This window comes from Nesoenas mayeri (assembly GCF_963082525.1).
Source record: "Nesoenas mayeri genome assembly, chromosome: 9".
NCBI classification, from domain to species: domain Eukaryota; kingdom Metazoa; phylum Chordata; class Aves; order Columbiformes; family Columbidae; genus Nesoenas; species Nesoenas mayeri.
This window is the reverse complement of record NC_137557.1, coordinates 4,467,540-4,494,794: the sequence shown is the minus strand read 5'-3', so window position 1 is coordinate 4,494,794 and position 27,255 is coordinate 4,467,540. Positions and strand designations below refer to the sequence as shown.

Genomic DNA, 27,255 nt, shown 5'->3' with positions numbered 1-27,255 from the left:
TGGTGGGGGGCGTGTGTCTTCTCTGCATGTTGATTTCAGACTAGTAAATGCCCCTTGCTGCCTGGCTACGGGGAGATGACAGCCTGGCTGGGTGCCGCCACCACAGCTGGAGGCTTTGGGCTTCACACCCTGCAGCTGCTAAAAGAGAACCCCCATCTGCTGGCGAGGGGAACCCTGGGGGTCCCCAGAGCCCCACGCTGCCCTAGGGAAGGGGGTGCAGGACACAGCAGAGCGCTGATCCCCCTGCGTCCCGCAGCCAGACCAGGGGGAGGAAACGCACCCTCCAGCAGTGCCGGCAAAGCCAGGCTGACCTGAGCAAATGAAAATAATCAAAAGTAATTAGAAGCGTGCTGGACTGCTCCTCGGAGATCTGTGCGAGAGAATAAACATGCTGGAGCCCTCCGAGCCACTGCAAAGGCCCATGTCTGAGCTGTTAGGTGCCCTGACCTTGTCCACATAAAGACGTGATTTATGAAGTGCAGGGCACAGCAGCAGGGCTTCTGTCTTCTCCAGAAGAACCAAATTACTGAGGTGGAGATTAACATGCTTTCAGTTGGGCCCATTTCCAGACCAAGGGAAATTTTTTATTTACATTTTTTTACCTTTAATTTCCTCCTCCTCTCCCTTGCTTGAAAACTGCCTTTTGGCCAGGAGGGACCAGCCTAGCAGTGTGTGAGGGCAGGAGGGGCAGCCAGGATGGGGCACCGGGCATGGGGGCCACGACAGCACTGCGGTGCCCACCAGCACCGCTCCTTCATGTGAGGGCTGGGAGAGGTCCTGCTCTTCCCCTTGAAATAAGCAGCAACACTTCTCTGGTTTTGCTTGATTTTTTGTTTAAGTTAATATCCACAACATGGTGTGGGAGGAATTAACTTGCAGAAATTGTGTTGCTTTTCCTGCTTGTTGCTGTTTTCCTGGGTCTGTCCCAGGGTATTTGGATATGTCAGAGGGCTGTTGTTTTCTGTATGTTTGTCTTGCTTTGCTTTTCCTTTCTTCCTCCCCGCTTGATATAGTCGCTCAGTATTTTAAACACTCACCACAGTGTTAGTCAGGATGCTCAATGTTGTGTTTAGTCACTTTGAGAAATATAACATTAAACCCCACTTTAAAATGTGGTTATGAAGTGGCTTGCTCTATAAACATAAGGATAATATTAAGCCTAATATGGACATTTATGGTATTTAAAAAAATCGCCAGCTACTTGTCTGATTTTTCACCATTGTCCTCTGCAGTGTTTGTCCACAGGAAGCCCATTAAAAGTGGACAGTGCAGTTATTTCATCTGGCTTTTGCTGAGCTGCTTTGCTTTGCTTTAATGATGTGCTGGAATGCACAGTGCCCATAGGGTCTCCATTATGAGAACTTTTACTTCTGGGACGACCATGAAGTTAAAGGCTTAAAAGAGGCATCAGTTTACAGCCTGGTGGGAATTACTAGCAGAGTCGAGTACTAACTCCTTACTGCCTCCACTAATATAGCGACTTATTTTAAATAAACAATTGCAAAAGGGACCCTGTGGAAATATTTAGGCCTCTTGAAGCGCCTACCAAACTGCCCAAAGGGAGACAGAAATCCTATAGATGTATTTAAAAGATTTTTGCTTGAAAGAGGAAAAATAATACGTATATGTAGCTCCAATGTCCCCTTACAGGACCGGTGGAGGGGCTCGGTTCAGTTTGCCTCCCAAAGCCCCCGTGCTGCCCAGCGCCTCTCACCACGCTCCGGCTCAGGGGCATGTGCCTTCCTCCTCCTCCTCTTCTTCCTCCTTGGGGAGCGCTCCCTCCACCCGGGCTGGGGCAAAGCATAAGCGCTGCATGAAGGGGAATTACCAAAAATGGGGTTTTCCCCCAAAAAAACCCGGGTAACGGCAGGTCTGCAGCTGCTCGCCGCCCGCTTGTGCCGGTTCCAGCCCCGGTTCCTCCCCAGTCCCGTTCTAGTCCCGGTCCCGCTCCCGGTTCCTCCCCAGTCCCGTTCCAGTCCTGGTCCCGCTCCCTTCCCCGCCCGTGTCCCGGCGGCCAGCGCCACCTAGCGGCTGCCGGCGCCTCCTTGGCGGCGCAGCGCCGGTGCCGGCCGGCCCCGCTTTGCCGGTACCGGGAGGCCCTTTTGTTTATCCACCGGCGTTTCCTCCTTTTGTGGAAAAGCCGAGGGAGGGGGTAGAGGAGGCGGTGGGGGGGGGGGCGCTCCGGCTCCTATCGGGGCCTGTGATCAGGCCTATGGGCCCGAGCAATCAGTTTCCCAGATTACTTGTATTTAATACACAATGCATCATAAAACAAATCCCTCATCCTGACAGGAAGAAAATAGAACAGCTCATAGCTCGAGCCTGTCCAATTTATGGCTAAATTAAAAAAAAAAAAAAAAGAAAAAAAAAAAGAAGAGAGAGAGGAAAAAAAGAAGGAAAAAAAAGCTCCAACAATGGGCGAGCGGAGGGAGGGCAGGAAATCAATGGTCCGGCAGACCGGGCGGGCGGCGCGGTTCTCAGGCCCGGGTGCTATGGGAATCTCCCACCAGGTTTTTTGAGGTTATTGACAATGGATTTTTAAGAATTATTTTTATTTTTTCCTGTCCTATCTACCGCTCCTGAGTGCGGGGTTTTTTCCCCCCTTCTCTTTCACCTCCCCTCCTCGAACAATAGCTATTATCTGAAATAACAGTTCAATGTCACAGATAACAGGCCGCTGAGACGAATTAATCATCATCTCTTGTCACCCGGCTTCTCGCCCTCCCCCTGCCCCGGCCCCCCGGGAAAGAAAAATCGACTTTTAGTCTGAGAAATATATTTGCACTTAAAAAAAAAAAAAAAGTGGGTGGCACTTCTGGATCGTGCAATAAAATACATAGTTCAGCCCTCTTTTTTTTTTTTTTTTCCTGCCCTCTTCCCCAAAATACACATATAGACATGTATCTTGCCGTAGTTAGCCCGGACGGTGCCCAGTTTTACGGGCGGGTATGCGGCTTTGCGTCGCGGTGGGATTTCGGGGCCGTTTAGAGAAGCCGGGAGAGCCGCGGAGCCGGCGGGGGCTGCGGGTGGGAGCGGGTCCGGCCGCTGCTCCCGCCGGCAGGCAGAGCGCAGCCTCCCGCCGGCTCCATTCATGGGATTCGTTACCAAATAAATAAAGAAGAAGAAGAAAAAAGAAAGTTTAGGAAGCGCCGGCAAACGGGGCGGTGGTTCCGCCGCACCAAACGGGGTCGTCGGGAAAATTGGCCAGGCAAGGAAAAAAAATTGCGTTTCATTAAAAATTGTTATTAATAACCACAGTGACGGCGATGACGAGGATAACTCGAGTAACGAGCCGGGCGCGCTGGCTCCTGGAGCGCCGGGAAAAGCCGTCGGGGCGAGCGCAGCGCGGTTCCCGCTCGCCCGGGTCCCGCTGCGGGGATGGCCGGCGTATAAATAGAGGCGAGCGGCGAGGGCCCGCGGCCCCGCGCACCGCCGCGCAGCCCCCCAACCGGGGGATGCGGCCGGGAGGGGGGGCCGCCCCCGCGGGCTGCCGGTCAGCCCCCGCGGCGGGGCCGCTCCTCCGCGACCTGGCGGTGACCCCCGGCCGCGGGGCCGCTGTCGCTTTAAGCGCGCCGGGAGCGCCGCCGCCGCCCGGGACGGGAGGGGGGGCTGGGAGCGGAGGGGGAGCGGGTGGCTGCCGGCGCGGCCGGGGCTGCCCCGCTTTAAAGAGACAGTGCCCGAAAGTGGAGCGGCGGGGCTGGCAGGACCCGACGGGGTGGGCGGGGAGGGGGGGGGGGGGGGCGGGCAGGGCCGGGCCGGGCGCTGCCCGGGGGTGCGGCGGGGAAGAAGCGCCGCGGGCAGGCTGCGGGGGTGGGGAGGGGGAGAGTCGCCCGCCCACGCACGCACACTTTTCTCCCATCCCCGGCGGAGAAGTGAAAGAAGTTTGTTTTGTTGAGCGGCGTGCGGTGGGGTTTTTTGTTGTTGTTTTTATTTTTTTTTCTTTCATCTTAAACACGATTGTGTGGGGTTTGGGTTGTTTTTTTCTTCTTCTTTTTTTTTTTTTCTTTCCTTTTCCTCCCCGCTTCTCCCGATAACTTTCTTTGCACACACACACTAAGCCAGCCGATAAGACCAGGAGGGGCCGAAAGGGGAAGGTGATGGCGAGCCGGCAGAAATCCGCCGAGCCCCGCCGCCGCTGAGCCCTCCAGGGCCGGCAGCCTCCTCCGGTCTCCCCGCCCGGTGCCCCGGGCCCCCGCCGCCCCCCGACAAATGGTGGAGCGCACCGCGCCCCGTCACCGCCCGCCTCAGCCCCGGACCCCGACGGTCGCGGCCTCCGCCCGCGTTTGACGCCAAGATGTTGCTTCCAGCCGCCTGAAGGATATTTTTCCCTCTCTCCCTCTCCTTGCCCCCGCAGGCTGCCGGCGACACAAGGTAAGAGCGGCAAGCGCGGCGGCTGCGCTGCCCACGGCCCCGCGGGACGGGGCCGTCCTGCCCCGTCGGTGCCCGTCGCGCCGCCGGTCCCCGGGCAGACCCTCCTCCGCCGTCCCGGGGGGCAGGGGGTGAGGCTCCCCCCTCCCTATCGGTGCAGAGCGGGGTTTGCGTTGAAAGGGAAGATTAAACGTCCTTCTTTCAAAAAAGAACCAAAGGTGCGGCCGGCGGGGCAGCGTGCGCGCCCGCGGGGGATAAAACATGACTTGCGCGGCCGCGGGGCGCTGACGGCTCCGTTGGGATTCAGGATGCTGGGGGGTCGGAGATATGTTTTTTCCCCCCTTCTTTTTTTTTTTGGTGGGGCGTGAATGCTGTTCAGGAAGAGGGGAGAAACCCGGCTGTCCCGGGGCAACGCTCGGCAGCCGCGAGTGGGCAGACAGGGACCCACTCGCACCCCCGTTCCCCACGGACGGGCCTGATCCTGGCAGCAGGACGGGGGCGGCGGAGCTGGGGGCGGTGACCCTCCGTACCTGGGTTGCCCCCGGGCCAGGCCTACCCGCGGGGTCCGTTTAATTAATGAAGGTGAGCGGGCTGAGGCCGCATTGTGAGCCCTTGATAGGAAACTTCCGTGGGTTTTCATTAACTCAGTGACACACAATGCCGGGGTTCCCGGCCATTCAGATCGGAGGCCAAAAGTGCTCCGGGGCTGGACGGGAATACAAACGTTTCCCTTTGGGGAAACAACCTCCCTCTCCCTTTTCATTCGGGGCGTGTGTTTTAAGTTGTTTCTTTTTTTTTCCATAATAAAATCGGATATTTTGTTGGCGGTGCCAAGCCGGAGAAGTTGTAAATGTAGCAGTGGGCTCACTTGGATGCTGAGGAAAGTTGAGGATAGGCCGGTGGCAGAGCTTACAGATAAATAACGATACTCAGTTGTATGTAACGATTAGTAATTTGTCATAATATTAGAACAGAACATCCTCTTTAGCTTGTCCACAAGCAATCTCATTGTATTTGTTTATTGTCTGCATAATTGGAACCATTTATTGGTATGTATTGAATACTGCCATGTTTTGCATGAGTGTTAACATTGTTTTTTTTTCATTTATTTTCTTTAGTTGGGCATAGGGAGTTCTATTATTTGCCTCAATTAAAGGGAGTGATTTAAGTGTTGCACAGAAGGGCTGTTTGGGAAACATAATATTAAAACAAGACAAATAACTGCATACCAAGTAAAGTTTGGTTCAGAGCAACAAATATGAAGAGACTAAATGGGTGCTGCAAACAACGTAAATCCTGAAACAAAACACAAACTTAAATGAAGCTAACACCACCTATATTAATAGTTTTTGTTATATTCCCTGACAGAATGGTATTTAATTTAAATAATAATTTTAAATGTGAGGAGTCACCGATGAATTAAAAACAAAAATCAGATCTGTCTGAAATTAACATAGTGTTTCTTAGCAATAAATAGGCAATGCCTCAATTACATGTAAACATTTGTCAAAACCTTTTTCAGCACATTTATTGTCCTGTTATTAACGTGTATGTTTTCTGACCGTTCTTTTAAAAATCTCGCCAGAGGAGTGTGTTTCTGAGTAAATTTTTCTATGTTGTTATTATTATTATTATCCATATGTATATCTGGAAATGTGTGGTTTATCTTTTGATTAGTATGCACAGACAGCAACAGAAAGATTTACTCTTTTCTATTTTTCCTTTTAGATCTTGGATGAGTTTTGCAATGTGAAGTTCTGCATAGACGCCAGTCAACCAGATGTAGGAAACTGGCTCAAATATATCAAGTTTGCTGGATGCTACAATCAGCACAACCTTGTTGCATGTCAGATAAGTGACCAGGTATGTGGGCTTCACTTTCTGGACTTATTTTTTTAAAGGAACTTTAAGGTGTCAATGAAAAAAACAAACAAAAAAACCCACAACAGCAATTCACAGCAGATTTTGGCCTGTTTGTTGTTGTGGCAAAAGATCAGACAGAGATGTGAAATGCAGAATAATTTCAATTATGGGTGGCAGATAATATGATTTTTCTATTTTTCCACGTTGTTGTTCAATTCATTTTTATTTTTTTTAATCTTATAACTGCTAAAAATTGGGACTGCTGTCCTAGGAATATAAAGCCTGTATTTGCTGATTTTTGGATTAGCAGCATTTTCTGGCTCCTGTTCCAGTCCACTTGGATTGCTACATGTAACCGATGGGTTGATCAGAAGCTGTAATGTGAAATTAATAGCAAGAATAGGGGACAAGACACAAAACTGATAATGCTGCCAATGTAGCTGCATGTATGGGACTTTGGATTTGAATGCACACATGCATGATTGTTATTATGCCTTCTCATACACTTTGCTAGACCTCAGAATACTTTTATGCTGAACCAGGATCTTCAGTAGTTTTCTTTTTCTTTTCATTTATTGTAATTAAATCCACTCGTTGTTGGGCTGAAATGTTATTTATCTTTGTGTGTTGGAAAAATGGCTGGAATAGGCAGAGGAAGGACGCGGTGAAGCATTTGGTTTTCAATTATGCTGATGAGTTATTAGGTGTTTGTTAAGGTTTGCTTTAGTCTGTGGATCATACATGCTGTTATGAAATATTTTAATGGGTGAAGTTAGGTTAAGCAAGCTGTACTTCTCTCAAGTAAAAATATCTAAAATAGCAAAGCAACAACTGCTTGTGAATTCTTGTTTCCAATTTAAACTTTACTACCTGCAACGTAGGATTCGATTCATTTAATCAGTGTTTCATTTTTCACCACTTAATTAACTGTATCAGGTGAATGTTAAAGATTATCTTTAGCTGATTTAATTGCCTTGACAGTATTGAAAGAAGAATCACAACCAGGCACAAAGCTTCAATTAGAAATCATTCCTTCTAATCAAATTCCTTATGTATAGGAAATGAATGTGAGACAGCCTGCTATTTCCAGCACAGCAGTATGTGTTTCTCTTATGTGAGATAGTTGATTAAACACAGTTTAAATAACTTTTTCAGATAACTTCTTTTTCAAATTTTCAACTTTTACAATTCAGCACATGTAACACAGAATGAACCAGCCAACTGAGATGTAATTTCTTTTTTATGTAGCAGCTGGTTTAACTGAAGAATCTATAAACATTATTAATAAATGCAAAATACATTTTCTGAGTTGAAATATGCTTTACAGTAAAAAAACAATACATTCAATGCAGAGCATTTACGGATGCGGTGATACGAAAAGGAAACTACCCAGATCAATTGAAACAGCAAATTCAAATCTTTTATGTTTAATAAGAGCTGACATAGATAGGAAAGATTAGAAGTAGAATCACATGCGTTGGTCACAACAACTTACTGTCTTTGCATTGGTGATCTGTGACTTAAAGTACATGGGAGGCTGAAACAGCAGCATCTACCTCTGCGGCGCAGACACGGACCCACGTTTTGACGTTTTTGGAAGGAAAGTTATGGCGCTTGTAACTTTCTCTTTTTTTACTGTTTACATTTCTGAGATTTGGTAATGGTGGCTGTACTGCTGCCAATAATTTCTTTCATTCACTGGAGACTTGTTATTTATTTTGCGCAGTATCGTGCTGTCCATAATTCCATATTTTTATAGCTTATTGTTGCTGAGATTTGCAAATTAAGAATTGGTTGTCTTTCAAGTAGCGTGTTGTGAACTGGGTGCTGTCAGCAAGAGATTGTTGTTCGTTTGGCCCTATGGAAATGCTGCACATTTACCCACAAAAATCATACGCGTACTCCAGCGTTTTATGACCAGAGCTTAAAAAGTTAATGCTAAAAATGTGCTCTCGAATCTTAAAGCAAAAAAAAAAGCCTTTCTAACAGCTCCTCCTTCTGCTTTCTTCTGGCACAAGCTCACCAGAGGTAATATAAAATATAATAGGGAGGCAAACTGGGAAATGGACATTACATGGCCAAACGTGTGCATGTACAAGGAGTGACAAATGCAAGTCAGGACTGAGCGTGCGTATGTGTGTGTATGGACTGCGTGGGGCTGCCTGGGGGTCAGGCTGCTGCTGTAGCTTATGGGGGGAATAAAAAAGAAAAAATAAAGAAAAAAGAAAGGAAAAAAGAAAATAAAATAAAAGAAAAAGGGTGGAAGCACTAGGATGTGTATCGGTGGTTGCAGCTAGAGCTGGAGGGCAGGGGCGATGCTGGAGCCACAGCCAGTGTGGGGTGTGGGGACACCCCGCTCCCCCTTGGTACCCCCAGGAATAAGAAGTGCCTCAGCAGCCCTGGTCACACAGAGAGTATCCCTGTTTTGGGAGATGCTGCTCACTCCTGAGGCACAGACACTCGATCAGCAGTGATTGTTCACCTCTAATTGCTTCAACTCATCTGTAAAATTCACAAGCAAACATTGGGCTGTACCTGAGAAGGTAAAAGATCCTGCCGGCGCTCCCCGCCTCATGCTGCCCGCAAGTTTCTGCTGCTAAATTCGAGCTTGACTGACAGATAGGTATGATTCCCAGACTGCTTGAGGCAGAATTCAGATGAATCTCAGGGCGATATGTAATCTAGTTGCCCTGCTAAGCTCTACCTTCTGTATTTAACAAAAAGAGTGAAAGAAAAACATTTTGCGTTGTTTTCTCTGTTGGACTTTTAGCAGAGACATACCACCCCACCCCCTGACTCACGGTTGGGGTTAAGTTTCATCACTTAGGATCAACTTTACAAAAGGCCTGGGCTCGCTCTTATGACTGTATAAATGAGCTTTCTAAGACAAACAGCTCAATAATGGTGGGATGCAGTCAAAACATGCACACTGGGTACAACTCACGTTTCATTTGATTGGAGGTGGAGTAGGGTTTAAAAGCTGCATTTTATTTTATTTTCTTTTTTAATTTCAAACAAAGCTGATCTAGGATTTCTCTTTGCTGTCTTCTTCTTATCTCCTGTCATACCCAATCTAACCTGAACGTATGTAATTCAAGATGTATATGAATAATAAAATTCCACAAACAGGGCACTCTTATTTTTTCCTTTCCCTAAGGACCCTGCAGTGTGTGCAGAACTGCAGAGTCTTGTCACTGTTATTGCCCTGGAATGTGGTTTTTTTCAGCTCAGAGTCAGGATTCAATACCAGTTTCTGCTAACTTGGACAACTGTCCTGTGTTATCATTAAACTTCTATTAGTTCAACTTTTTAATATTTTCAAATGATTAGCCCTCTTAGGTTTTCTGTCAACACTGTCATTCCAGCAAAAGCATTTTAAAGTATATATATATATGTTAATGTAAGTGCAGTTGCAAATATAGTAGGGACTATAGCCATAGTATGTCAGGGACTGTCACACATTCCAGGCACATTTTCAGGCTGGGATCACTGTCACCTTCAAGCTATACAAAAATACTGTCTTTTTTCTTTATATATATATTTTTTTTCTTTTAAGGAATGTAGTTGGTAGCAGTTGAAGTTAAAACTCTGGAGTGTTTTCTTTATCTTGCTTATTGCTCACAGAGCTCTGCCAGTGATACAGCCACATAATGCTGTGAAACTGCCCTGAGCTTCCAGGTCTCTTCCCCCTCCAAAAAGCAGCTCCTGAAGATTCTCTTTGGTTTATCCATGGAAAACTCCAAGTGGCTCAAGATCAGTTTACTGAGGTTTTGCTGAAATAGGTTTTCTGTAGTTCTTTATTTTTTGGTCTGTTTTGTTTCCTTATACTCAAGTATATTCCAGCGCTACGAGAGAAAAACCAGTAGTATTACACTCTTAACAACATGCCCGATGTCAGCGATATAAACTTACACGAGTGAACCTACCGCTGTAGGTTTCAGCAGATCTGATCCCATCTTACACGTTTTACAAACCTTTTTAATCTGCAGACACAGCTTCATGTTTCAGGTTTTACTGCCGCTGCCCCCACCTCCGCGGCAGGCGGGGAACGGCACAGGCTCCTCCAGCAGCCCTGGACACAAAGCCACCTGCAAAAGTTGTGGGTTTAAGGAATAGTTTTGAGGCTTTGTTGTCAGAGAGTGAAATTAAGGTTTTGGTTGTTGTGGGTCAGGAGGGCATTGGCATGCTGAGCTCATACGGGGCCCTATTCTGCCATGATTCTTCCTGTGACTTATTAGTTTATTAAGCAAATAAAGTTTAATCCGGCTCCCACTGAAAATCTGTCTCCAGTGGAGCGGGGTCGTGTTAGCGTAGGGCTAGTGGAACGAGGAGCTCGTCGGTGGTGATTTTCCACTTATTGCAGTTAGAGCTGAGGCTGGGGGTGAAACTCCTGCCTGGTCTTTATGTCTGTCTGTGTTATCTGGAGCTTAATGCTCTGGTGCTGTTACTGCTCTCAGTGTTGGCCTGTCCTGACGTGACCTAAAAGAAATCATTCAGAACCAAAACTGGCAATGAGTTGTTGCCATTTCTACAAAGTGATAAGTTTTTATTGGCGATTCGTGTTTAATAAAAGAGGTAAAGCATGTCATTACTAAGCAAAAATGCCCTTTTTTTTGTGATAAGAGCTGTCAAATCATACCCTTATGCTCACCAGAAAGAGTATTGAGGATTATTCATGTCCACAGAGCCAGGACAAGGCTGCAACTCACTCGACACATCATGTGGTTAATGAGTGAAGGTGGGATATGGGATGTTAGAAGACAACCGCATGGTGAGGTCATCTCAGGAGAACTGGTGGGCACACAGAAGTTGTGGTCTGGCATTGGTGTCAGCAACCCCCGAGCAGGAGGTTTTGCAGGGCTGAAGCAGCTTGGCTGGATGTGGCAGCCCATCACCCAGACCCAGGGCTTTCACAGAGGCTAAAATTTGCCTATGATGGAAGAAGACATGACTATCACTGAGGAGGTGATCTGCGGCCCCCAAGACACTGAAGAAGGTGCCCTGTGGAGGGACATCCCCAGCTCCCTCCTCACTTCAGGGGATCAGGAGGCACCTCTTGCCTCAGAAGGTGGAAAAATGGGGTTCCTGGTGGCATTTCAGGAGAACGTCCTTTCTCTAACCCCTTTCTACTTGATCTGCTTTGGCAGTTTTGGGGCGTTTTGGAAGTGAGGAAGGAAGGGGTTTGCAGTCCTGGTGCTAAGCATGGTGATGCTCCTTCACCATCTCAGCAGGGTGAAGGGGAAGGTCCCTCCTCTCACCAGGCTCCCACCGATGCCCCTGCAGCCACTTGCACGCAGACATTTGCTGAGTTTCGCCTGTGGAGTTTTGCTAAAGTTTTCTTTGGGTCTGATACAGCACTCAGGAAGGACTCCTCTACATTAGCCCTTGAAAAAACTCCAGTTCGTTTCAATTTATCATTTGCCTGAGTATGGCAAGAAGAACTTGGCTCAGGTTTCATCACATAGTTCTCCAGCTGCAGAAGTTGTTCATCACAGGAGCTAAAATTGAAGCTTTGCTGTTTGGACCTTTTTCTTTCCATTTTTTTCTCCCTCAAATGCTTAATTATGGCTTGTTGTGAGGTTATGTGTCTGCTCGTCCTTCCCATTTTTCTGGTGGGCATAAATCCTGATTTCGATCAAGCTCCTTGAACACAACACCTATTATTAGTTTTGGGCATTTAATTTGTTTTACTTTTCAGGCCGGTTCCACTCTTGCTCCAAAGCAGCGCAGAGGTCAATGCCAGTTGGCAGCGTGTTCCTCCTCTCTGGGTGCTTGTTTTCCTACCCAGGCTTGAGACACGCTCCCCTCCGGTACCCCAGTCCCCAAAAGTGGCTGAGAGGTGGGACCAGTGCCGTGTTTGGGGCATGTGTACCCATGGCATTGTATTTAAGGCCCGTCAGTCGCTGGATGTCAGTGCAGGAGCAGCAGCAAAGGGCTCTGTGGGTGCTGGTGGGCTTCACCAGGCTTTTGTGAGGTTGTGCTCTACTTTTAGAATCCTCTGTTCCTTCCCACCATCCCATCCAGAGGGATTCCTTTGCTCGGTCCTCCCGCTTGCACCAGCATGGTGCAGGACATAGTCACTTGGTGCCTTGTTCCACAGCAGTAGCTCTAAGTTCAATGCATCACATTGGGGGTTAAAGTACAAACAGCACTGGCTCTGAGCAGCATCTCTCACCTGCCCTAAAATCTGAATTTCTCAGGCAGCACTGGGGCATGTGCAGTGTTTTCCAAAGCTCTTCTAGACACAGGAATAAAGGGTTTAGTTGGGTGCAATGGAATACAACTCCTCTTCAGGGCTGAGCAGAACAGATGCATGTGTAGCAGCTGAAGTGTTGCTTTTCCTTCCCCAAACCAGCAGCCTTTGGTTAAACCTTCCTGGGGACCTGGGGACAGGCTGGGCAGGAGCTGGGGGTCAGAAACAGGGGTGCGGGTCTGGCGGGGCAGGCAGGATCCCGGGGCTCTTCAAAGCTCACAGGAGGCAGCAGCCAAGAGCGCGGCCCCGGCCCGAGCTCGCGGGGAGTGCGTTTTAGCTATTATTTCAATTATTACAACTTCCTGAATAGGTTGAAGGTCATTCATAATTCACGCTTCTGTCATCTTTACACATGCCAAATGCAGTCTATTAAGCATAAATAAAATTTCAAGTGCCTGACCAGGAAAAGTAAACTGGGATTCATAACAATGAGGTCTTATTCATCCATTTAAAAAGTAAATTGCATGTGTTCCTTTTTTTTTTTTCCCCCCCCTCCCCTTTTCCTTTACAGCTTTGCAGTTTGGGAGCTTTTACTTCTGCTCGGTAGCATAAATATATATGACCTGTGGTGTAGGCAGGCACAGAGGACTGATGAGTTAGGCCTCCCCCAACTTCTCCCCACCTCAGACCCTCTGAACTTTGAAAGTGTTTCCAGATCTGGATCCGATTTTGCTCTTCCTATATAAACTGCAGTCACACACCGCTGATCCCAGGGCATGTGAAATGTGCATCTGGACCTTGCTTGTATTTCCCCGCCACACACTCTGTTTGTTCCTCTACTGTGCAGCAGCTCTTCCTATGCTTCTTGAGGCAAACTGGTGCTAAAAAAACTACTAGTTGGCTAATTTCTGTGAATTTCTTTAATCCATAAATGCCTCTCCAAAGCAGCAATCATTGGGCATGTACCATTTTTGAAATGAGAGATTCTATTTCTTTTTCTTAAATGCAGGCTTAAATCAATGAGAATCAAGTTTTAAGGTCAACTATATTTGCTTATAAATTTTAAATTGTTGTTATCTCTGTGCAAAAATAAATGACTTCTAATAGCTGATCCATAGCAGAACTCCAGAAAAGTGGCTTGTGCATTGTGAGTGCAGCTTAACCCAAGAAAGTCAGGGAACAAAATGGGCTTGGTAGGCTAAAGAGGTGAAAGTCAGAAAATGAAAACCTTTCATTAATTACAGTAAAGTCAGGGCTGCGTCCAAGAAATCTTCAAGCTTTGCAATAGAAGAGTCTATTTATTTTACATTACCTTTTCCTAATACTGAAAATACTGCCTGTGGTAGAGGTTATTTTTGTTGTTGCAAAGCAATGGCAGCCAGGAGGGAACCTGGGGGGTAATTCCTGAGTTTTCCCATCCAGGGGCTGTCTGGACCCCCATGCCCTCTGCCTTCAAGAAGCTGCTGCTCCTTAAAAACTTGAGCAATATAGTACATTACCATGGGACATAGATAACTTCTTAGTTTTTCTCAAACAAGGTAATTCCAGGAGGTTTTAAGTGGGAAGAGTGAGAAAAAAGCTTTTCACATTAAGTAATAAGGACAGCTATAAAAATCAGATTAAATTTAACTGTGCGCTGGGTTTGGTTTGAAGTTCAATGTGTTTTGGTTTAGATTCTCTCTGGAACACAACCTGATGTATAAAATATTAGTGTACTCGGGGTTTTTTAAAACCTATTTTTAATAATAATAATTAAAGTTAGTATTTTAATAATAATAACAATGTCAAAATGCTAGAGATGGAAATCTGTCACTTGGACCTTGTCTTTGGAGAGCATCAGTTCCAGGATGCAAAATATAGAAACGTCACTCAACCTGAAGCATAGAGCTTTTTGGCTACTAACATCCTGTCTGCCTGCTGAGGTACACGAAGGCTGACCAGGTAGTTTCTGATGAGCAGCTCTGTCACCTCTGATATTTTCAAATACCAACACAGGACGATTGGCTGCAGAGTTTACACCCTGGATAGGGATTTGTTGCATAGCTGCAAGAAAGATGCTGCATTGTACTGGGGCTTTCCAAAGAGATGTGATGGACCCCAGCACAGCACTTTGTGAACAAGACCCTCTTTATGCCACTGTACAGTCCACGTGTCCTCACTTTGCGACGAGAGGTGAAAAGGTCTGTCAAAATACCTTTGACAGAACAGCATGAACAGAGGAGGAAAAATACTGGAGAAGGCTTCGCTGTGGTTTTTCTTTGCTCCTGGGTGTGGATGCACTGCTGACCTCAGAGGCACAGCTGAGTTTACCCGACTGTGACACAAAACCGGCAGCATCGAGGCAAGTTCCGGGCGGATCGGTCCTGGGCAGAGCAGGAGCTTTGGCACAGTCCCCTTTGAGTCCATGGCAGTCCCACCAGGCCAAAGAGTGGGCCTGATCCTGCTCCCACCCCAAGTGGGAGTTGGGTGCTGTCATAGCTGCGAGGCCTGCAGAAGTCTCTTGGATCAGTGTCCAATGCCGCATGTCTTGCACATACTATTTCCACCCAAGGCCAGCCAGCAACTTGGTTTATCTTCCATAGATTGGACTGCAACTTCCCTTTTGGATATGTGGAGACCGTTATACTTCTGGAAGAAAAATGCTGTTTTTTAATATATTTAGCTTAAAAAATATTCACTGAATGCAGCACTGACCAGATTTATTTGCAGGAGTTAAAAGCTGGCTTCACTTAAATGTATTTCAGCCTTTGATCAAATGAGTTGCATTGCCCCGGTCGCATCCCCAGCACACCAAAGCCCACGCACCAGCCCTGTGTCCTTCAGGGCAGCATCAGCTCCAGAGGGGATTGTGGTACCAAGTATTCACCTGGCTGCATGAAGAGACATGCATGAGACCCTGCTGTGGTTCTTTTGGCTCCTTGCACCCTTCAAAATACTCAGTGGAGCTCAAAATCCCCTCGACATGGGGTAAAAATGGCAAGCCCAAGCAAATCCAGCTGGTGATGGTGTGAAAGAGGAGGGAGGTGCAGCCTGGGCAGATCAAGCTGCCCATAAATTCCTTCTCCTGGATTCTATGGGGAAATTTTGCCATAAGCAAGGGGTTGTGACATGGGTACCTTGTGCCCCACGTGTTTTCCCAGCACTCCTGGCACCTGGAGAGGGGGGAGCATAAGGGTGGTGGGACGAGCTGGCCCTGGCAGCCTTCACCACCACTCACATGTGCCTCCTCCGGAGCGGTTTTGGGATGAAGTGAAGAAAAGAAAACATATGCGAGGAAAATGCAACTTATTTCATTATTTTTAGGTATTTAGCCCAGATCTGTGGGCAAAGGCTGCTTGTGTAGAAAGAAACGATAAGGCTATACGGCCACCTCCTGGAGGACATCGGTATGTGCTCGGCTGCCGGGGCCACCCTATGGGTGACGGTTCATGTGTGGCCTGGTGAGGAAAATACCCGCCCATCTCTAGATACCTCTACCTGCTTTGTGACAAACCCATCTGTTAGACTTTAAATGGTAGAGGTGATTTTCTGCCTTTCTCACATTGCCCTGAAATGGGTATTGAGAGTTAAGAGTTCGAGAGTGAAAAATTTAAAAATACATTCGTCCGAGAAAATGCAAATGCATCATTTTTTAGTGTAGGAAACAGAGATGTCATGTGTTTTTGTTTAACAAAGCCCGAGGAAGTTACTAATATTTATTTAAGCTGCTTCATGGAGCTTTTTAGTGCTCCTCACATTTCCTGCTGAGACAGAAAGCAGCCACATGGATTTTGGGAATTTCCTATCGGCAGAGCGTCCCGGTGCCGGCACGTGCTTGCTCTGGGTGCACAGATCCAGGGAGCAGCCCCCGGCTTCTCCGCTGGGCTCCTTCCTAACGACAAACACAGACCCCAATATCACCTGTGCTGGGGGACCAGGTGCCACTGACCAGAGTTTCCACCAGTGGCTTTGGCTGTTGGTGGCTTTTCTTCATCTGAGACTGATTTTTCCTTTGATTCTTGTTTGAAGCTACGGAGTAACCAGGCACACTGGTTTGTATAAGTGACTTCCTGGACTGTGTAGATTTATTGAAGTGGAGGGGTTGGATGCCCACTGTTTGATCAGCAGCATCTTCTCAGGACAGTTTTAGTAGCTTTTCCTAGTGCCACTGGAGTTATTTCACCTATGCAGGTTCCTCAGGGATGCGTTTTATGGCTACATGGGTTTGGTATAACTAAGCATGCAAATTGCTGGTGGTATTTGCAGTCACCACGTAACCTATTTTGCAGCAGAGGCTGTTGAAAGCAATTGTCCTTTTGGTTTTCACAGCACCCAATGCTCCAATGGCTTTGGGGGTGGAAGGAGCAGACCTGCCAAAGTTGGCACCTCTCCAGCAACCAACAACCAGCACCCACAACGCGGCAAAGTCTGGCCATGCGGTTTTGATCCTGTAGTGCTCACTGGCAGTGGTTTATGCCTCTTGGTCTTTTGTGGTAGTCATGTTGCTGTCTCTTTTTATTTTCCAGATATTCTACAGAGTGGTAGCGGATATTGAACCAGGAGAGGAGCTCTTACTGTTCATGAAGAGTGAAGATTATTCGCATGAAACAATGGCTCCGGACATTCATGGTTAGCCACTTCTTACCGTCTAATCTAATAGAAAGCATTATTTAAATTAGGCAAAAAAAGATACGGAGATTTCTCCTCTGTAGGAATTCTTTTGAAATCCAGGATGGCTTCAGTTTAGCCAGGGAAGAAAGCTGGACCACAGTCGTGTTTGTCTAACTTCTGCATGTCTGTTTATCTCAATGTATTCAGTGAATAAACTAGTCTGATATTATCATGACTCCTTCAGTCCCTCTGAAGGGTGGGTTTGCTTTCAAAAGTGATACTAATGCTGGTTTGCAGCTTCATTCAATGTTGCATTTGAATGCAACCTATCCGACGTTGCGTTTTGTACCTGCTAATCTGGCGATCTCCAGTTTGCACAGTCGATATTTCTCAGCATTGCATCCTTGCAGCTCCCAATGTCGTTCAGGTTTTCCCCTCACTTACTCAAACCTCCACAACAGAAACAGAGGTCTGCAGATGTAACTGAGGGTTGTAGTAGGCTTTGAGATTGAATCTTGATCATTTTGTGGCTATTGCAAAAGGAGAAGAAGGGTTCCTGTTGTTAGCTCTAGGCCGTGCTGTTTCTGCAGGACAAAAATGTATAGACTTGGATTATAGGTTATTTTTTGTCAATTAGTCAAACAACTGTTATTCTGCCCTCTTGAAATGAGAAAAATCTCATGTTGTTAATGCTGCTGTCACTTGTGAGAACATTTGAGCCATTGCTTCTCCTGACACTTAATCACTACTCATCCGACACATGGATCCTGGGTCTGAAACTCCTGAGCTGTTGCTCATTCTTTGCAGGTTGGGTGACCACAAACCTGTCCCCCATCTCAAAAGCTCCTTTTGCTCCACTGCCTGTCGAGTAGTGGGTTATCCAACCATAGCAAGAGTGGGTGTGGGATATCTGCTTGATGCCCATGAGGCCGCAGTTCGTGCAAATGTGCATGTTTTACAGATTCTCAAGGATTTAGGGACTGTACACAGTGGTTTTCCCAGGGCTGTGTTTTTTTTATAGCTGCATGTACATGTAGAGGAATATCTTTTGTTCTCCTGAAAAAAGGTGGGGATTATTAATTCATTGTAATTTGGCTTTATATGTTTGTGGTTTTTGTTTTGTTTTGTTTTGTTTTCCACAGCAGTAACTTTGTTTAGTTATTGCTAAAGATGTTCTCCGTTTCAAGCATTGTGCTTTCCATGCCTAGTCGCTACGGTCAAGTAGCTATTGTATCAATGTTACCAGAGGAAATCTTTGCAGACACACACAGGAATATATCACAAAGGGCTAATCTAGAAGCAGACTGGGCCAAAGTATTGCTCATAGATAGCGGACAACAGAACTCTGATGGATTTTTCTCTGGATCCACTCAACCTTCAAGTACCAACCAATGACACACATTGGGATCAGACCCCTCAGTGCCTTTCTGACTCAAAGGCTCTGGGCATTTATATCTGCAGGGCAGGTAACACTGGAACCAAACCAGAGCATCTGGCTCCTTGTATGGACCATCAGGAGAAAAATTCAGCAGAAAAAAAATACCATGGGATGCTCTTCTACAAGTTTGGTTTGGGAGATTTTCTTTAGCTAATCTATTATTATGCAGGAATTGCTAATTAATGGAATGTAGTATTCACTCCAAAGTGATACCTGAGTGATCTTTTACACTCAGTTTTAGTAAGAAACACATTATGACCAATTTTATGGAATTTAAAGCAAGGTCCCCTGTCATCATTAACCCAGTTTCATGTGTCTCTGGCTTAACTTGAACAGGGTTGGGTGTCGGAAAAGAACTCTGATAGAAATAAAACTCTATAACCTTTTTAAAACTCTATAAGCACCCTTTTGGCTATTTTAGATGCTGATGTTCACATCCAAGTCAATCTCTTTCATTCAGAAAGATAGAGACTGACAGCTTCCACTGGGTCTCCACCTCAGACCCTGTATATCACCATTTAGGATGGGCTATAAACACACCGACTTTTGTACTAAGCCGATGTTAGGGATCCCTACTGGATGTCACCCAGGCAGGACTGCACTGTCAAATACTGTAGAAATAAAGCATTATTATTAAGTATTCTAAGGCATCCTTGGTTTTTTTGAGGTTCTCCACCTTGCCATTGAATAGCCATTTATTTAACCACACCGTCATGGAACTCCTGATAGGATGGTAGTTAAAAATGACTGAAAACTGATGTGGTTTCCTGTGCCCAACCTGTCTGTCTTCCAGAGGAGCGCCAGTATCGCTGCGAGGACTGCGACCAGCTCTTTGAGTCCAAGGCTGAGCTTGTAGACCACCAGAAGTTCCCCTGCAGCACACCCCACTCCGCCTTCTCCATGGTGGAGGAGGACTTCCAGAAAAAGCTTGAGAATGAGAATGACCTTCGGGATGTGCACGAAATCCAGGAGTGTAAAGAGTGTGATCAAGTCTTCCCAGACTTACAAAGGTAGGAGTAGATGCTTAAAACATGATGGAAGGAGGCAAAATCTGTAATGTCTTCAGTCAGATCATGCCGAGCATCAGCCAGGGCAGAATCTAATACCTTCATCTTCTATACAATCCAAAGATCAATATGACTTCTGTGCTGGTTGGTGTTTTATGGCATAGAAAGCAATGGAGTCTCAGTAAATCAGAAATCTAATCCTTGTCCTTAAGAACTGGATCTTCTGATAATCAGACCTTTAGCTGGCATGGATTGGGCTGGTTGCAGTGAAATCAGAGGACTGATTATAGTTCAGATCAGCTAAGGTCTGGGCTCTTAATTTTGGGTAGAAATAATTTAGAACATCTCCAAGTGGTGTTCACTGGTGTTACCAATTTTGTCTTTGCAAACAAGCCATGCTAGTTAGAGGCGGGTTCTAGATGTTAACATATATAAGTCTATATGTTAATATATATTTATAGCCATACTATTTTGAAATACTGGGGTTCATTTTTTTCTTATACACATAGCTGTCTTTTTAAACAGACTCATGTGCATATGTACCTGAAATATGCATAGAATGGAAATAGAAAGTACAACTTCTATAAGCTGAAGACCATTTACATATTCCCTGTCATAGTGGGTTTTTTTGTGGCTATTTAAAAATAATGTATTGCAGTGCAGATTAGGACAAGTTTTGAAAATTATGGGAAGGTATTGAGAGTGCACAGGGTTTTCTGCAGGACATCCCTTTCAGATTTACATCTTGATGCTTTCATGACGAGGGAAGGTTGACCTCAGGCAACATTTGATAGTAGTGCTGAGATATCTCAGATCAGTGTATCATTATGACCTGATCTTTATGGTTCTGCCAAATTAACGCCACCAGAATTAAAACATGGCGTGCCAAACATTGCTCCACACATACTTGGTCAACCCCACTGAATGGGAATTTGTGCAAGACACCAGGTCTTATTCACCGGCTGATGTTGAGCAGTATGCATGCAGCTCCGCATGTCTAATTTTCAATCAGAGTGATTGATTTGAAAGGTCTGATGGAGGTAGATCAAATCGAAAGGGTTGCAGCAATGTGGGCTGCAACATTTTTCCACATCGTGAGTTACTCGGTGTTAAACTTCTTTTCTGCCTATGAACCAGGGGACGATATCTAACATATGGGAATCATTGAGGAAATGTAAATTTAGCTTAAAATATTAAATATTGAAGAGAAAGGGCAGAAAACAAAGGAGGAGTTGTCATAAATAGATGGTCAGTACTGTGAGAAAGAGTGAAAAATGAGAGAGAATGCAGTCATTCTCCGAACTCTTTAATTATTGAAAGGCTAATACACCACAAAGACAGTTCACAGCAAAAAAAGTACCAAAGTGTGCTATATCCAGATTATATAAAACAAAAGGCCTGAACGAGCCATGCTTGAGGGTGTGCGTAATTAAATGGGGAAAGAGCTGAGCAGTAAGATGGAAATCTGGGGGTCAGGACTGTGCAGTGCTGATGGCAGATCAGGTACCCCACGTTGCCACAGCCAGGGACAAGAGTCTCTAGGTCTTATGGTAAATTTGTTTACCAGTGTATGATGGACAGTTGATTGTTACAGAAGTATTAGGAGGCAAAGCCAGATTCTATTTTTTTTTCCTGTGAAAGAAGGAGTCTGAGAAGGGTAGAAGTAAAGAGCATCTTTGGATTAAAGCATTTCCATTACTTGTGGATGAGAATGGAGGTGGCTATTTGGATGTACAAACCAAACAAGACAGTAAACCCAGCGGGTTTTGTCCACTAATTCAGCAGAGATCAGTGGGAGCTTCACATGAGGAAAGAATCATACAGTTTCACATCCCAGGTTAAAAATCCCAATTTCTAGTGGATTTTCTGTGAATCCACTCTTATGTTATGCAGTGATCTTTCCTTGAGCTATGCTGTGAGTTATGACCCTGTGTGTGAACAAGCAATACAAGTGTTTAAAAATATATATATTTGCTATGAATGAATAATAATACAGGAATCCATAAAATTCAGAGGCAAAAATTAATTCAAAGATGTGCAACAGAAATTAAGTGGTGATTGAATACCCTACTGATAGACTGAATAAACTGCTAAGAATGAATAAACAGCTACACAATTGAACACGATTTATAATAATGAGGTATAACTGCAGTTGTAGTGTACTGTATTTAGAGGTTTCTTATGCTGATTTTGTCCTTCTCCAGTGGACTTAATCCTCATCTATTTCTGCTATAAGAAAAATCAACTCCCATCAAAAGAGTAAAGTTATATCAGGTGGTGGGATCCAAGGTGTGGTTAGAGGGAAAGTCATAAAGCAGAAATAATTCAGACTGCAGGGAAGAATTACCAGAGTGAAATACTGAGAGGTGTATTAAATAATCTCCTTAGGGAGCGATGGCAGCAGCATCTCCAGGAGCATTTGCAAGTGGCAAAACACGAGACGATGTGTTATTCTAGTAGGGAGGAGGATGTTCTGCTTCATGGCTGGGATGAACCTGGTACTCAAAGGACTTGTGTCTGTCAGGATTTGGCTTTTGGGGCTGTTTTTGCTATAATTATGTGCTTTGCCATCTGTGTATTTGACCTCACTGGGCGCTGTTCTTGTTTCCACAGCCTGGAGAAGCATATGCTGTCGCACAGCGAGGAGAGGGAGTACAAGTGTGACCAGTGCCCCAAAGCTTTTAACTGGAAGTCCAACTTGATACGTCATCAAATGTCGCACGACAGTGGGAAGCACTATGAGTGTGAAAACTGTGCCAAGGTACAGTGAATTTGTAGGCTGCCTGGCAGTTCTTGTGCTTCTGAATGCATGGGAGCATGGAAGTAGTGAAGCCCAGGGCTGGGATGCAGGAGGGTGTAGGGCTTCTGCCATGCTCCAGATGGTTTCTCAAGGATTTACGCTTCTATTTTATCAATATGTTATTTTTCTACCCCTTGGGATTTGGAAATGGCTGTGGAGTCTGCAGTGAGCTCTGATGCAGGATGCTGAGTATCTCCAGGCTCAGGGCTTGGTGCCTTGTGAGGACCAGTGGGGTGTAAGAGGGTCACCGAGGGGCAAGAAACCCCAGGGACATCCTGGGCAATGGGTTCCCTAGGCTGAGTGCCAACCCCTGGGACCAGAAACTTCAGGACACTACTGCAATATAAATCAAAATAAGAAATAGCAATGGGACTTCTCATCTCTAGAGCATCTCTATCACTTCCCAGCACCAGGTTTTCTGAGTAGATTGTGTATATAGGATGTGGTGCTCTGCATTGCTTTTCATCAGATTCCCAAAGCTTGGGCCTTTTGCATGAGGACTTTCTTGTTTTTAAGTAGATTTGCTGCAGTAGTGGGAATTTTATATTGAGCTGACACTCGTAAGATGCAACCAAGCCTTGGGTGCTAGGGTTGTGTTGTGTACAGGATTTCTCACTGTCACAAGCTCAGTTGTCACCATAAAGTATTTCTATTGCAGTAATGCTTAGAGGTTTCAAGCAGCCACATTTTGACTCGTTTTCTATGAAGTCCCTGACCTCAAAAGCACAATTTCTAAAGGCAGGGTCAAATGCATCTGCTGCTATGACTGCCAAGGGGTTAACAGATCCGGCAAATACTTGGCTGATTGTGGGAAACTGAGGCCCCATCCTGCAGGCACAGCTCCCATTGACGCCCATTAGTGAGGTTTTTAATCTTAAATACTCCCAAATAGCTCCCAGGTTTGAATTTTAAAAGACTCTTATAATAACTGACTTCTTCCGCAGTCAAGTTTCTTGGTTAATCAGTACTCATTTCCTAGCAGGTTTTCACGGACCCCAGCAACCTTCAGAGGCACATTCGTTCCCAGCATGTTGGGGCTCGTGCTCACGCTTGTCCAGAGTGTGGCAAAACCTTTGCCACTTCTTCAGGCCTCAAACAGCATAAACACATCCACAGCAGTGTCAAACCTTTTATATGTAAGTCTTCAACTCAACGTCTTTGGTTAAGTGTTATTTCTTCTGTGTTAAAGCAGCGTAATCTGGAAGCAGGAGGTTGCGCTGTGCTCCCTTTGAATTTCCCACTGATTTCAGGGGGCTGTGAGTTATTAAATGAGTTCTGGATAATGTGTGCAATGCAAAGCATTATTTTCAGGTCATTTTCCTTTTCAGACACATTGTGTGTTGTATAAGTGTACCTGTTTTCTCTGTGCTGGATCCAGCCCTGCTGCACGGGACAGGGGTTGTGCTGGCACAGGGGGGAGGTGACAGTGCTAGGGCGGGCAGGGGAGGGTGACAGCGGCTGCCACCGTGGCTGGGACATATTGAGAGTTTGGCAGAGCCAACAAAGGCTGCATTGCTTGAGGAATTAATTTTGGGCCACAGAGTTTCTACAGCAGATGTCATGACTTTTGCTAGAGCTGGAAAATAAACCTTAAGGCAGTGTATTTCAGTTGGAGGAGCTTGCCACCCTCCTTGAGGCTCCTTTGCATGTCCCAGGTTTAAGTATTGAGTTCAACAACAGCTGCTCCAGCCATAAAACTTGCCTCGTATGTGAGCCTGACTCTGTGCTGGGCTATAAATCGGATTCTAAGAGTCCCACGGGTTGTGTTTACTGCTGAGCCAGATCCTGCTGGGAGATGGGGATGCTGGGTGCATGGTACTGGAGGGTTCTTTCTCTCCCCTTCACCAGGGAAGCAGGGGCAGAAAATACTTAGGAATATTGTTCTTGGTAGCACTAATCTCCACCATGGTCTTTTCAGGCACCTGCTATGGCTTGAAAAGCACCTTGTTACCACCTCCCCTACTTGTCTGCTAATTTTCTTAATCTTTTGCTGCTCTCAACAATAATTTACCAAAATTTCAATACCACACCCAAAGTGGTGGCTGTATGCTAAGATAACTCCTCAAGAGGAGGAATATTGGTTTGAAAGACTCATTTGTGTGAAATCTGTATACCTGCCGTTGGTTAGATAATACTTTTTGTTTGGGCTTCTTCAATGAGAAAATGTATAACTAGATCCAATAATAAACAATAACAATAATTTTCACACCTTATTACAGGTTAAGTAATTACAGTTGAAAGATTATAATTATTAGAACATAATAACTTCTGGCTAGGTTGGGAGCCTTCAGATAGTCTCATTGCAATGCCCTACGTAAAAGTCTATAAGTCGTACTTTTCATAAATGAAATAATCTATCAAATGCTCTTTGTTACTGTTTGTTCTGATAAATCAAAACAGCAACTGGTATTCTTCACATGTATAGTGGGAGCGATGAAAACCTATTGAGCAACCTACAACTAACAGCCATGTAATTGCAGAACAAAAGGGTTTGGAGACCACATGTTTGGTAGGCTTTGCTGAGCACTGGGAGGGAGGTTGGGTCACCTAAAGGAGATATCTGTTTTCCACCAGAAGGCCACACACCATGATTTACTTGTACCAGTCTGTTTATGGCAACTGTCTCTTATTACAGTACACCGCCCAAGCTTGAGTGAAAACTCACCAACACTAAGGTAATTACTCACTGCCGTCGCAAAATCTCCAGCCTCTCCAAATAGAAACCACATGCCATAATAGACTGAACATATTCAAAATAGTACTTACAGTAATTTTTTTAATAAGTAGAAAATATGCAGCTTAACCGTTGGCTAATTTGGGGTCCAGAGACAATCATGGTACAGAGTGTGCATAGGCAAGAGATGAATTTTTGTAATTTGGGAGCCGGATTGGGAGTTTGTGTTAAACCTGGGGTCTGTAGAGCAATAAAAGCTGCAAGCAGGGAAGCTTTCCTTACAAGTTAGTTGCTTAAAAGCATGTCTCTGAGATTTAAAGAGTGTAGTAAGGTCTAATAGGTGAAATCAAACCCAGCTTCTGTTGCTTTGATACGTGGAAGCAATTAAAGCTGATAACCGTCCCACTTCTACTAAAGTTCAAGCAAAGCTTTACTTGGAAATAAAAGTCATGATGAAAAAGAGGCAGATCTTATAACATGAACTTATCTGAGGAGTCCTGGCTCCTGAGAATATCCACGGAGGTCAAGATAGTGCAATTGATTTAGATACAGAATCTCCTCCCAAGTCAGTGGGGCGCTGGGTATGTGCTTCGGGTGACAGTCCCAGAGAGCAACACTACTCCAGTTGTAAGGACACTACTCCAGGAGTAAGGACTTCGGACCTGGGCCCAAAATTGAGAAGCTTGTGGATTGAATAGACTGCCCGGTAAACGCAAGAGCCACCTTGGGCAAGCAGCATATCATAAAATAGTTTTAAATATCTCTTATGGACAAAAAGGTAAAATCCTCATTACAACTGTTAATTGTTTGAGAGAGATTATAATAATAAATATTTATAGATTTTAATGGTATTGCCATTATTCGTTTAATTTAGTTTTAAAACCGAGATAAAATGTATTTAGTCAAATGATTAATTTGCATCTCCCGTATCAGTTTGTAAGGATATCTCTTAATCGTAAGTATTTTTGCTTTTCTCTGGGGTAGGATATTTCTTGGTTCTGTTGACTTTGGAATATATTAACGGAGAATAATAATTTAATAACATATCAATGTTCTTTAAGGGAGAACTTTCCAAAATTTAGGAAGACCAAACCTGTGCCAAAACACCCCTTTTCACCTGCTCACCACATCAAGCCTACCTGAGTGAAGCTTTATATTTAATAGTCATGTGAATAAGGAGTAAGCCCTCAACACAACCTGGCAGAAGATCAGAACTTCACAAAACATGATTTGTTTCTGATTATAGAGTAGCCTCACCTTGTAAATGTATGCATTTGAGACTTTTGTTCTGGAAACATATATATGGTGTGATGCTCTGCTGCTATATGCTAGGCATAATATATATAACATATATATATCTTATCAGTGTTGATAAGAGTTATCCTGCTTTACACATGGAATTGGCCCATAATATCCAAGATGAAGCTTGTGCAAATCTATGGATACGTCACTCGAGTTACCATTTTAGTCAGTTTAATTTTGTTTTCTGTGATTAACCTGATGGGAGTATGGGGAGCTCTTGGTGTGAGACCTCAACGGTGAAGGTAAGGGGCCTGATTCTGTACTGGGAAGTGTGGAGGTGACTTTCATTTGTGGGAGCAGAAATCTTATGCCTCCAACTAGGCTAAAAAATAGGTGAAAACAGAAAAATCAGAGCTTCATACTGCAGCAAATAAATGACAAATAGTGCTATATTAAATATAGTTCTATGTTAAATAGGCAAATAAAAGAAAATTCAAAAAAAAAGGATACAGAAACTACTTATCCAGAGAAAATCAAGCATTTTCAAGGGACTAAAATAATTTATCTCCTTTTCTCCTCATCCTCCCTCTACTCTCCTCCTCTTTATTTTTCTCTTCCTTCTTGTCTCTCTTTTTGCTTTCTCTCCCATCCTGTTTCTTCTTCATTTTTCATTTGATTTTTTATTTGCTGCGTTTTCTTTCTTGTCTTTCCCCGTGAATGAAGATTTCCAGTGGGAGCGGTAACAGATACACAGCAACAAACATTCTTCCTGAATTACCGCATTGCAAATTTCCTCTGTTTGGGCCCAATTCTGCACTCTTTACCCCACCAATTGTCCCAGGGATGTCAACAGGCTGTGAACAGGGAAAAAGGAGCATCAGGCAGGATCAGGCCCTGGAACAATAGGAGCATTGTTGCCGAGATATGAAGCAGCCCTCTGAAGAGGTAAACAGTTAAGAGATGACAACAAGTGGTCAGGTTTCTCAAGGGCAGAGATTTAGAGGAGCAGGAAGGTTAGTGCGGCCCCGGTGCGAGTGGAAGTTAGAGGACGTGATTGCAGTTCATGGGAACCGAGAGTGC

General features: G+C 45.1%; 1 protein-coding gene across 3 annotated transcripts in view; it reads left to right on the top strand.

Annotated features, from left to right (window-relative positions):
• The window catches only part of MECOM (MDS1 and EVI1 complex locus), a gene marked incomplete at both ends in the record, with an annotated part of 334,168 nt that overhangs the window by 282,834 nt on the left and 24,079 nt on the right, over window positions 1–27,255 (top strand). For 2 of the 3 annotated variants that reach the window (XM_080349318.1, XM_080349317.1), the window contains 5 exons: window positions 6,097–6,231; window positions 16,930–17,032; window positions 19,246–19,462; window positions 22,073–22,220; window positions 23,242–23,395. In XM_080349318.1, coding sequence (XP_080205444.1) covers window positions 6,097–6,231; window positions 16,930–17,032; window positions 19,246–19,462; window positions 22,073–22,220; window positions 23,242–23,395 — 757 coding nt within the window. Of the gene's footprint in view, window positions 1–6,096; window positions 6,232–16,929; window positions 17,033–19,245; window positions 19,463–22,072; window positions 22,221–23,238; window positions 23,396–27,255 lie in introns of all 3 variants that reach the window. The other variant, XM_080349316.1, reaches the window with a different exon arrangement.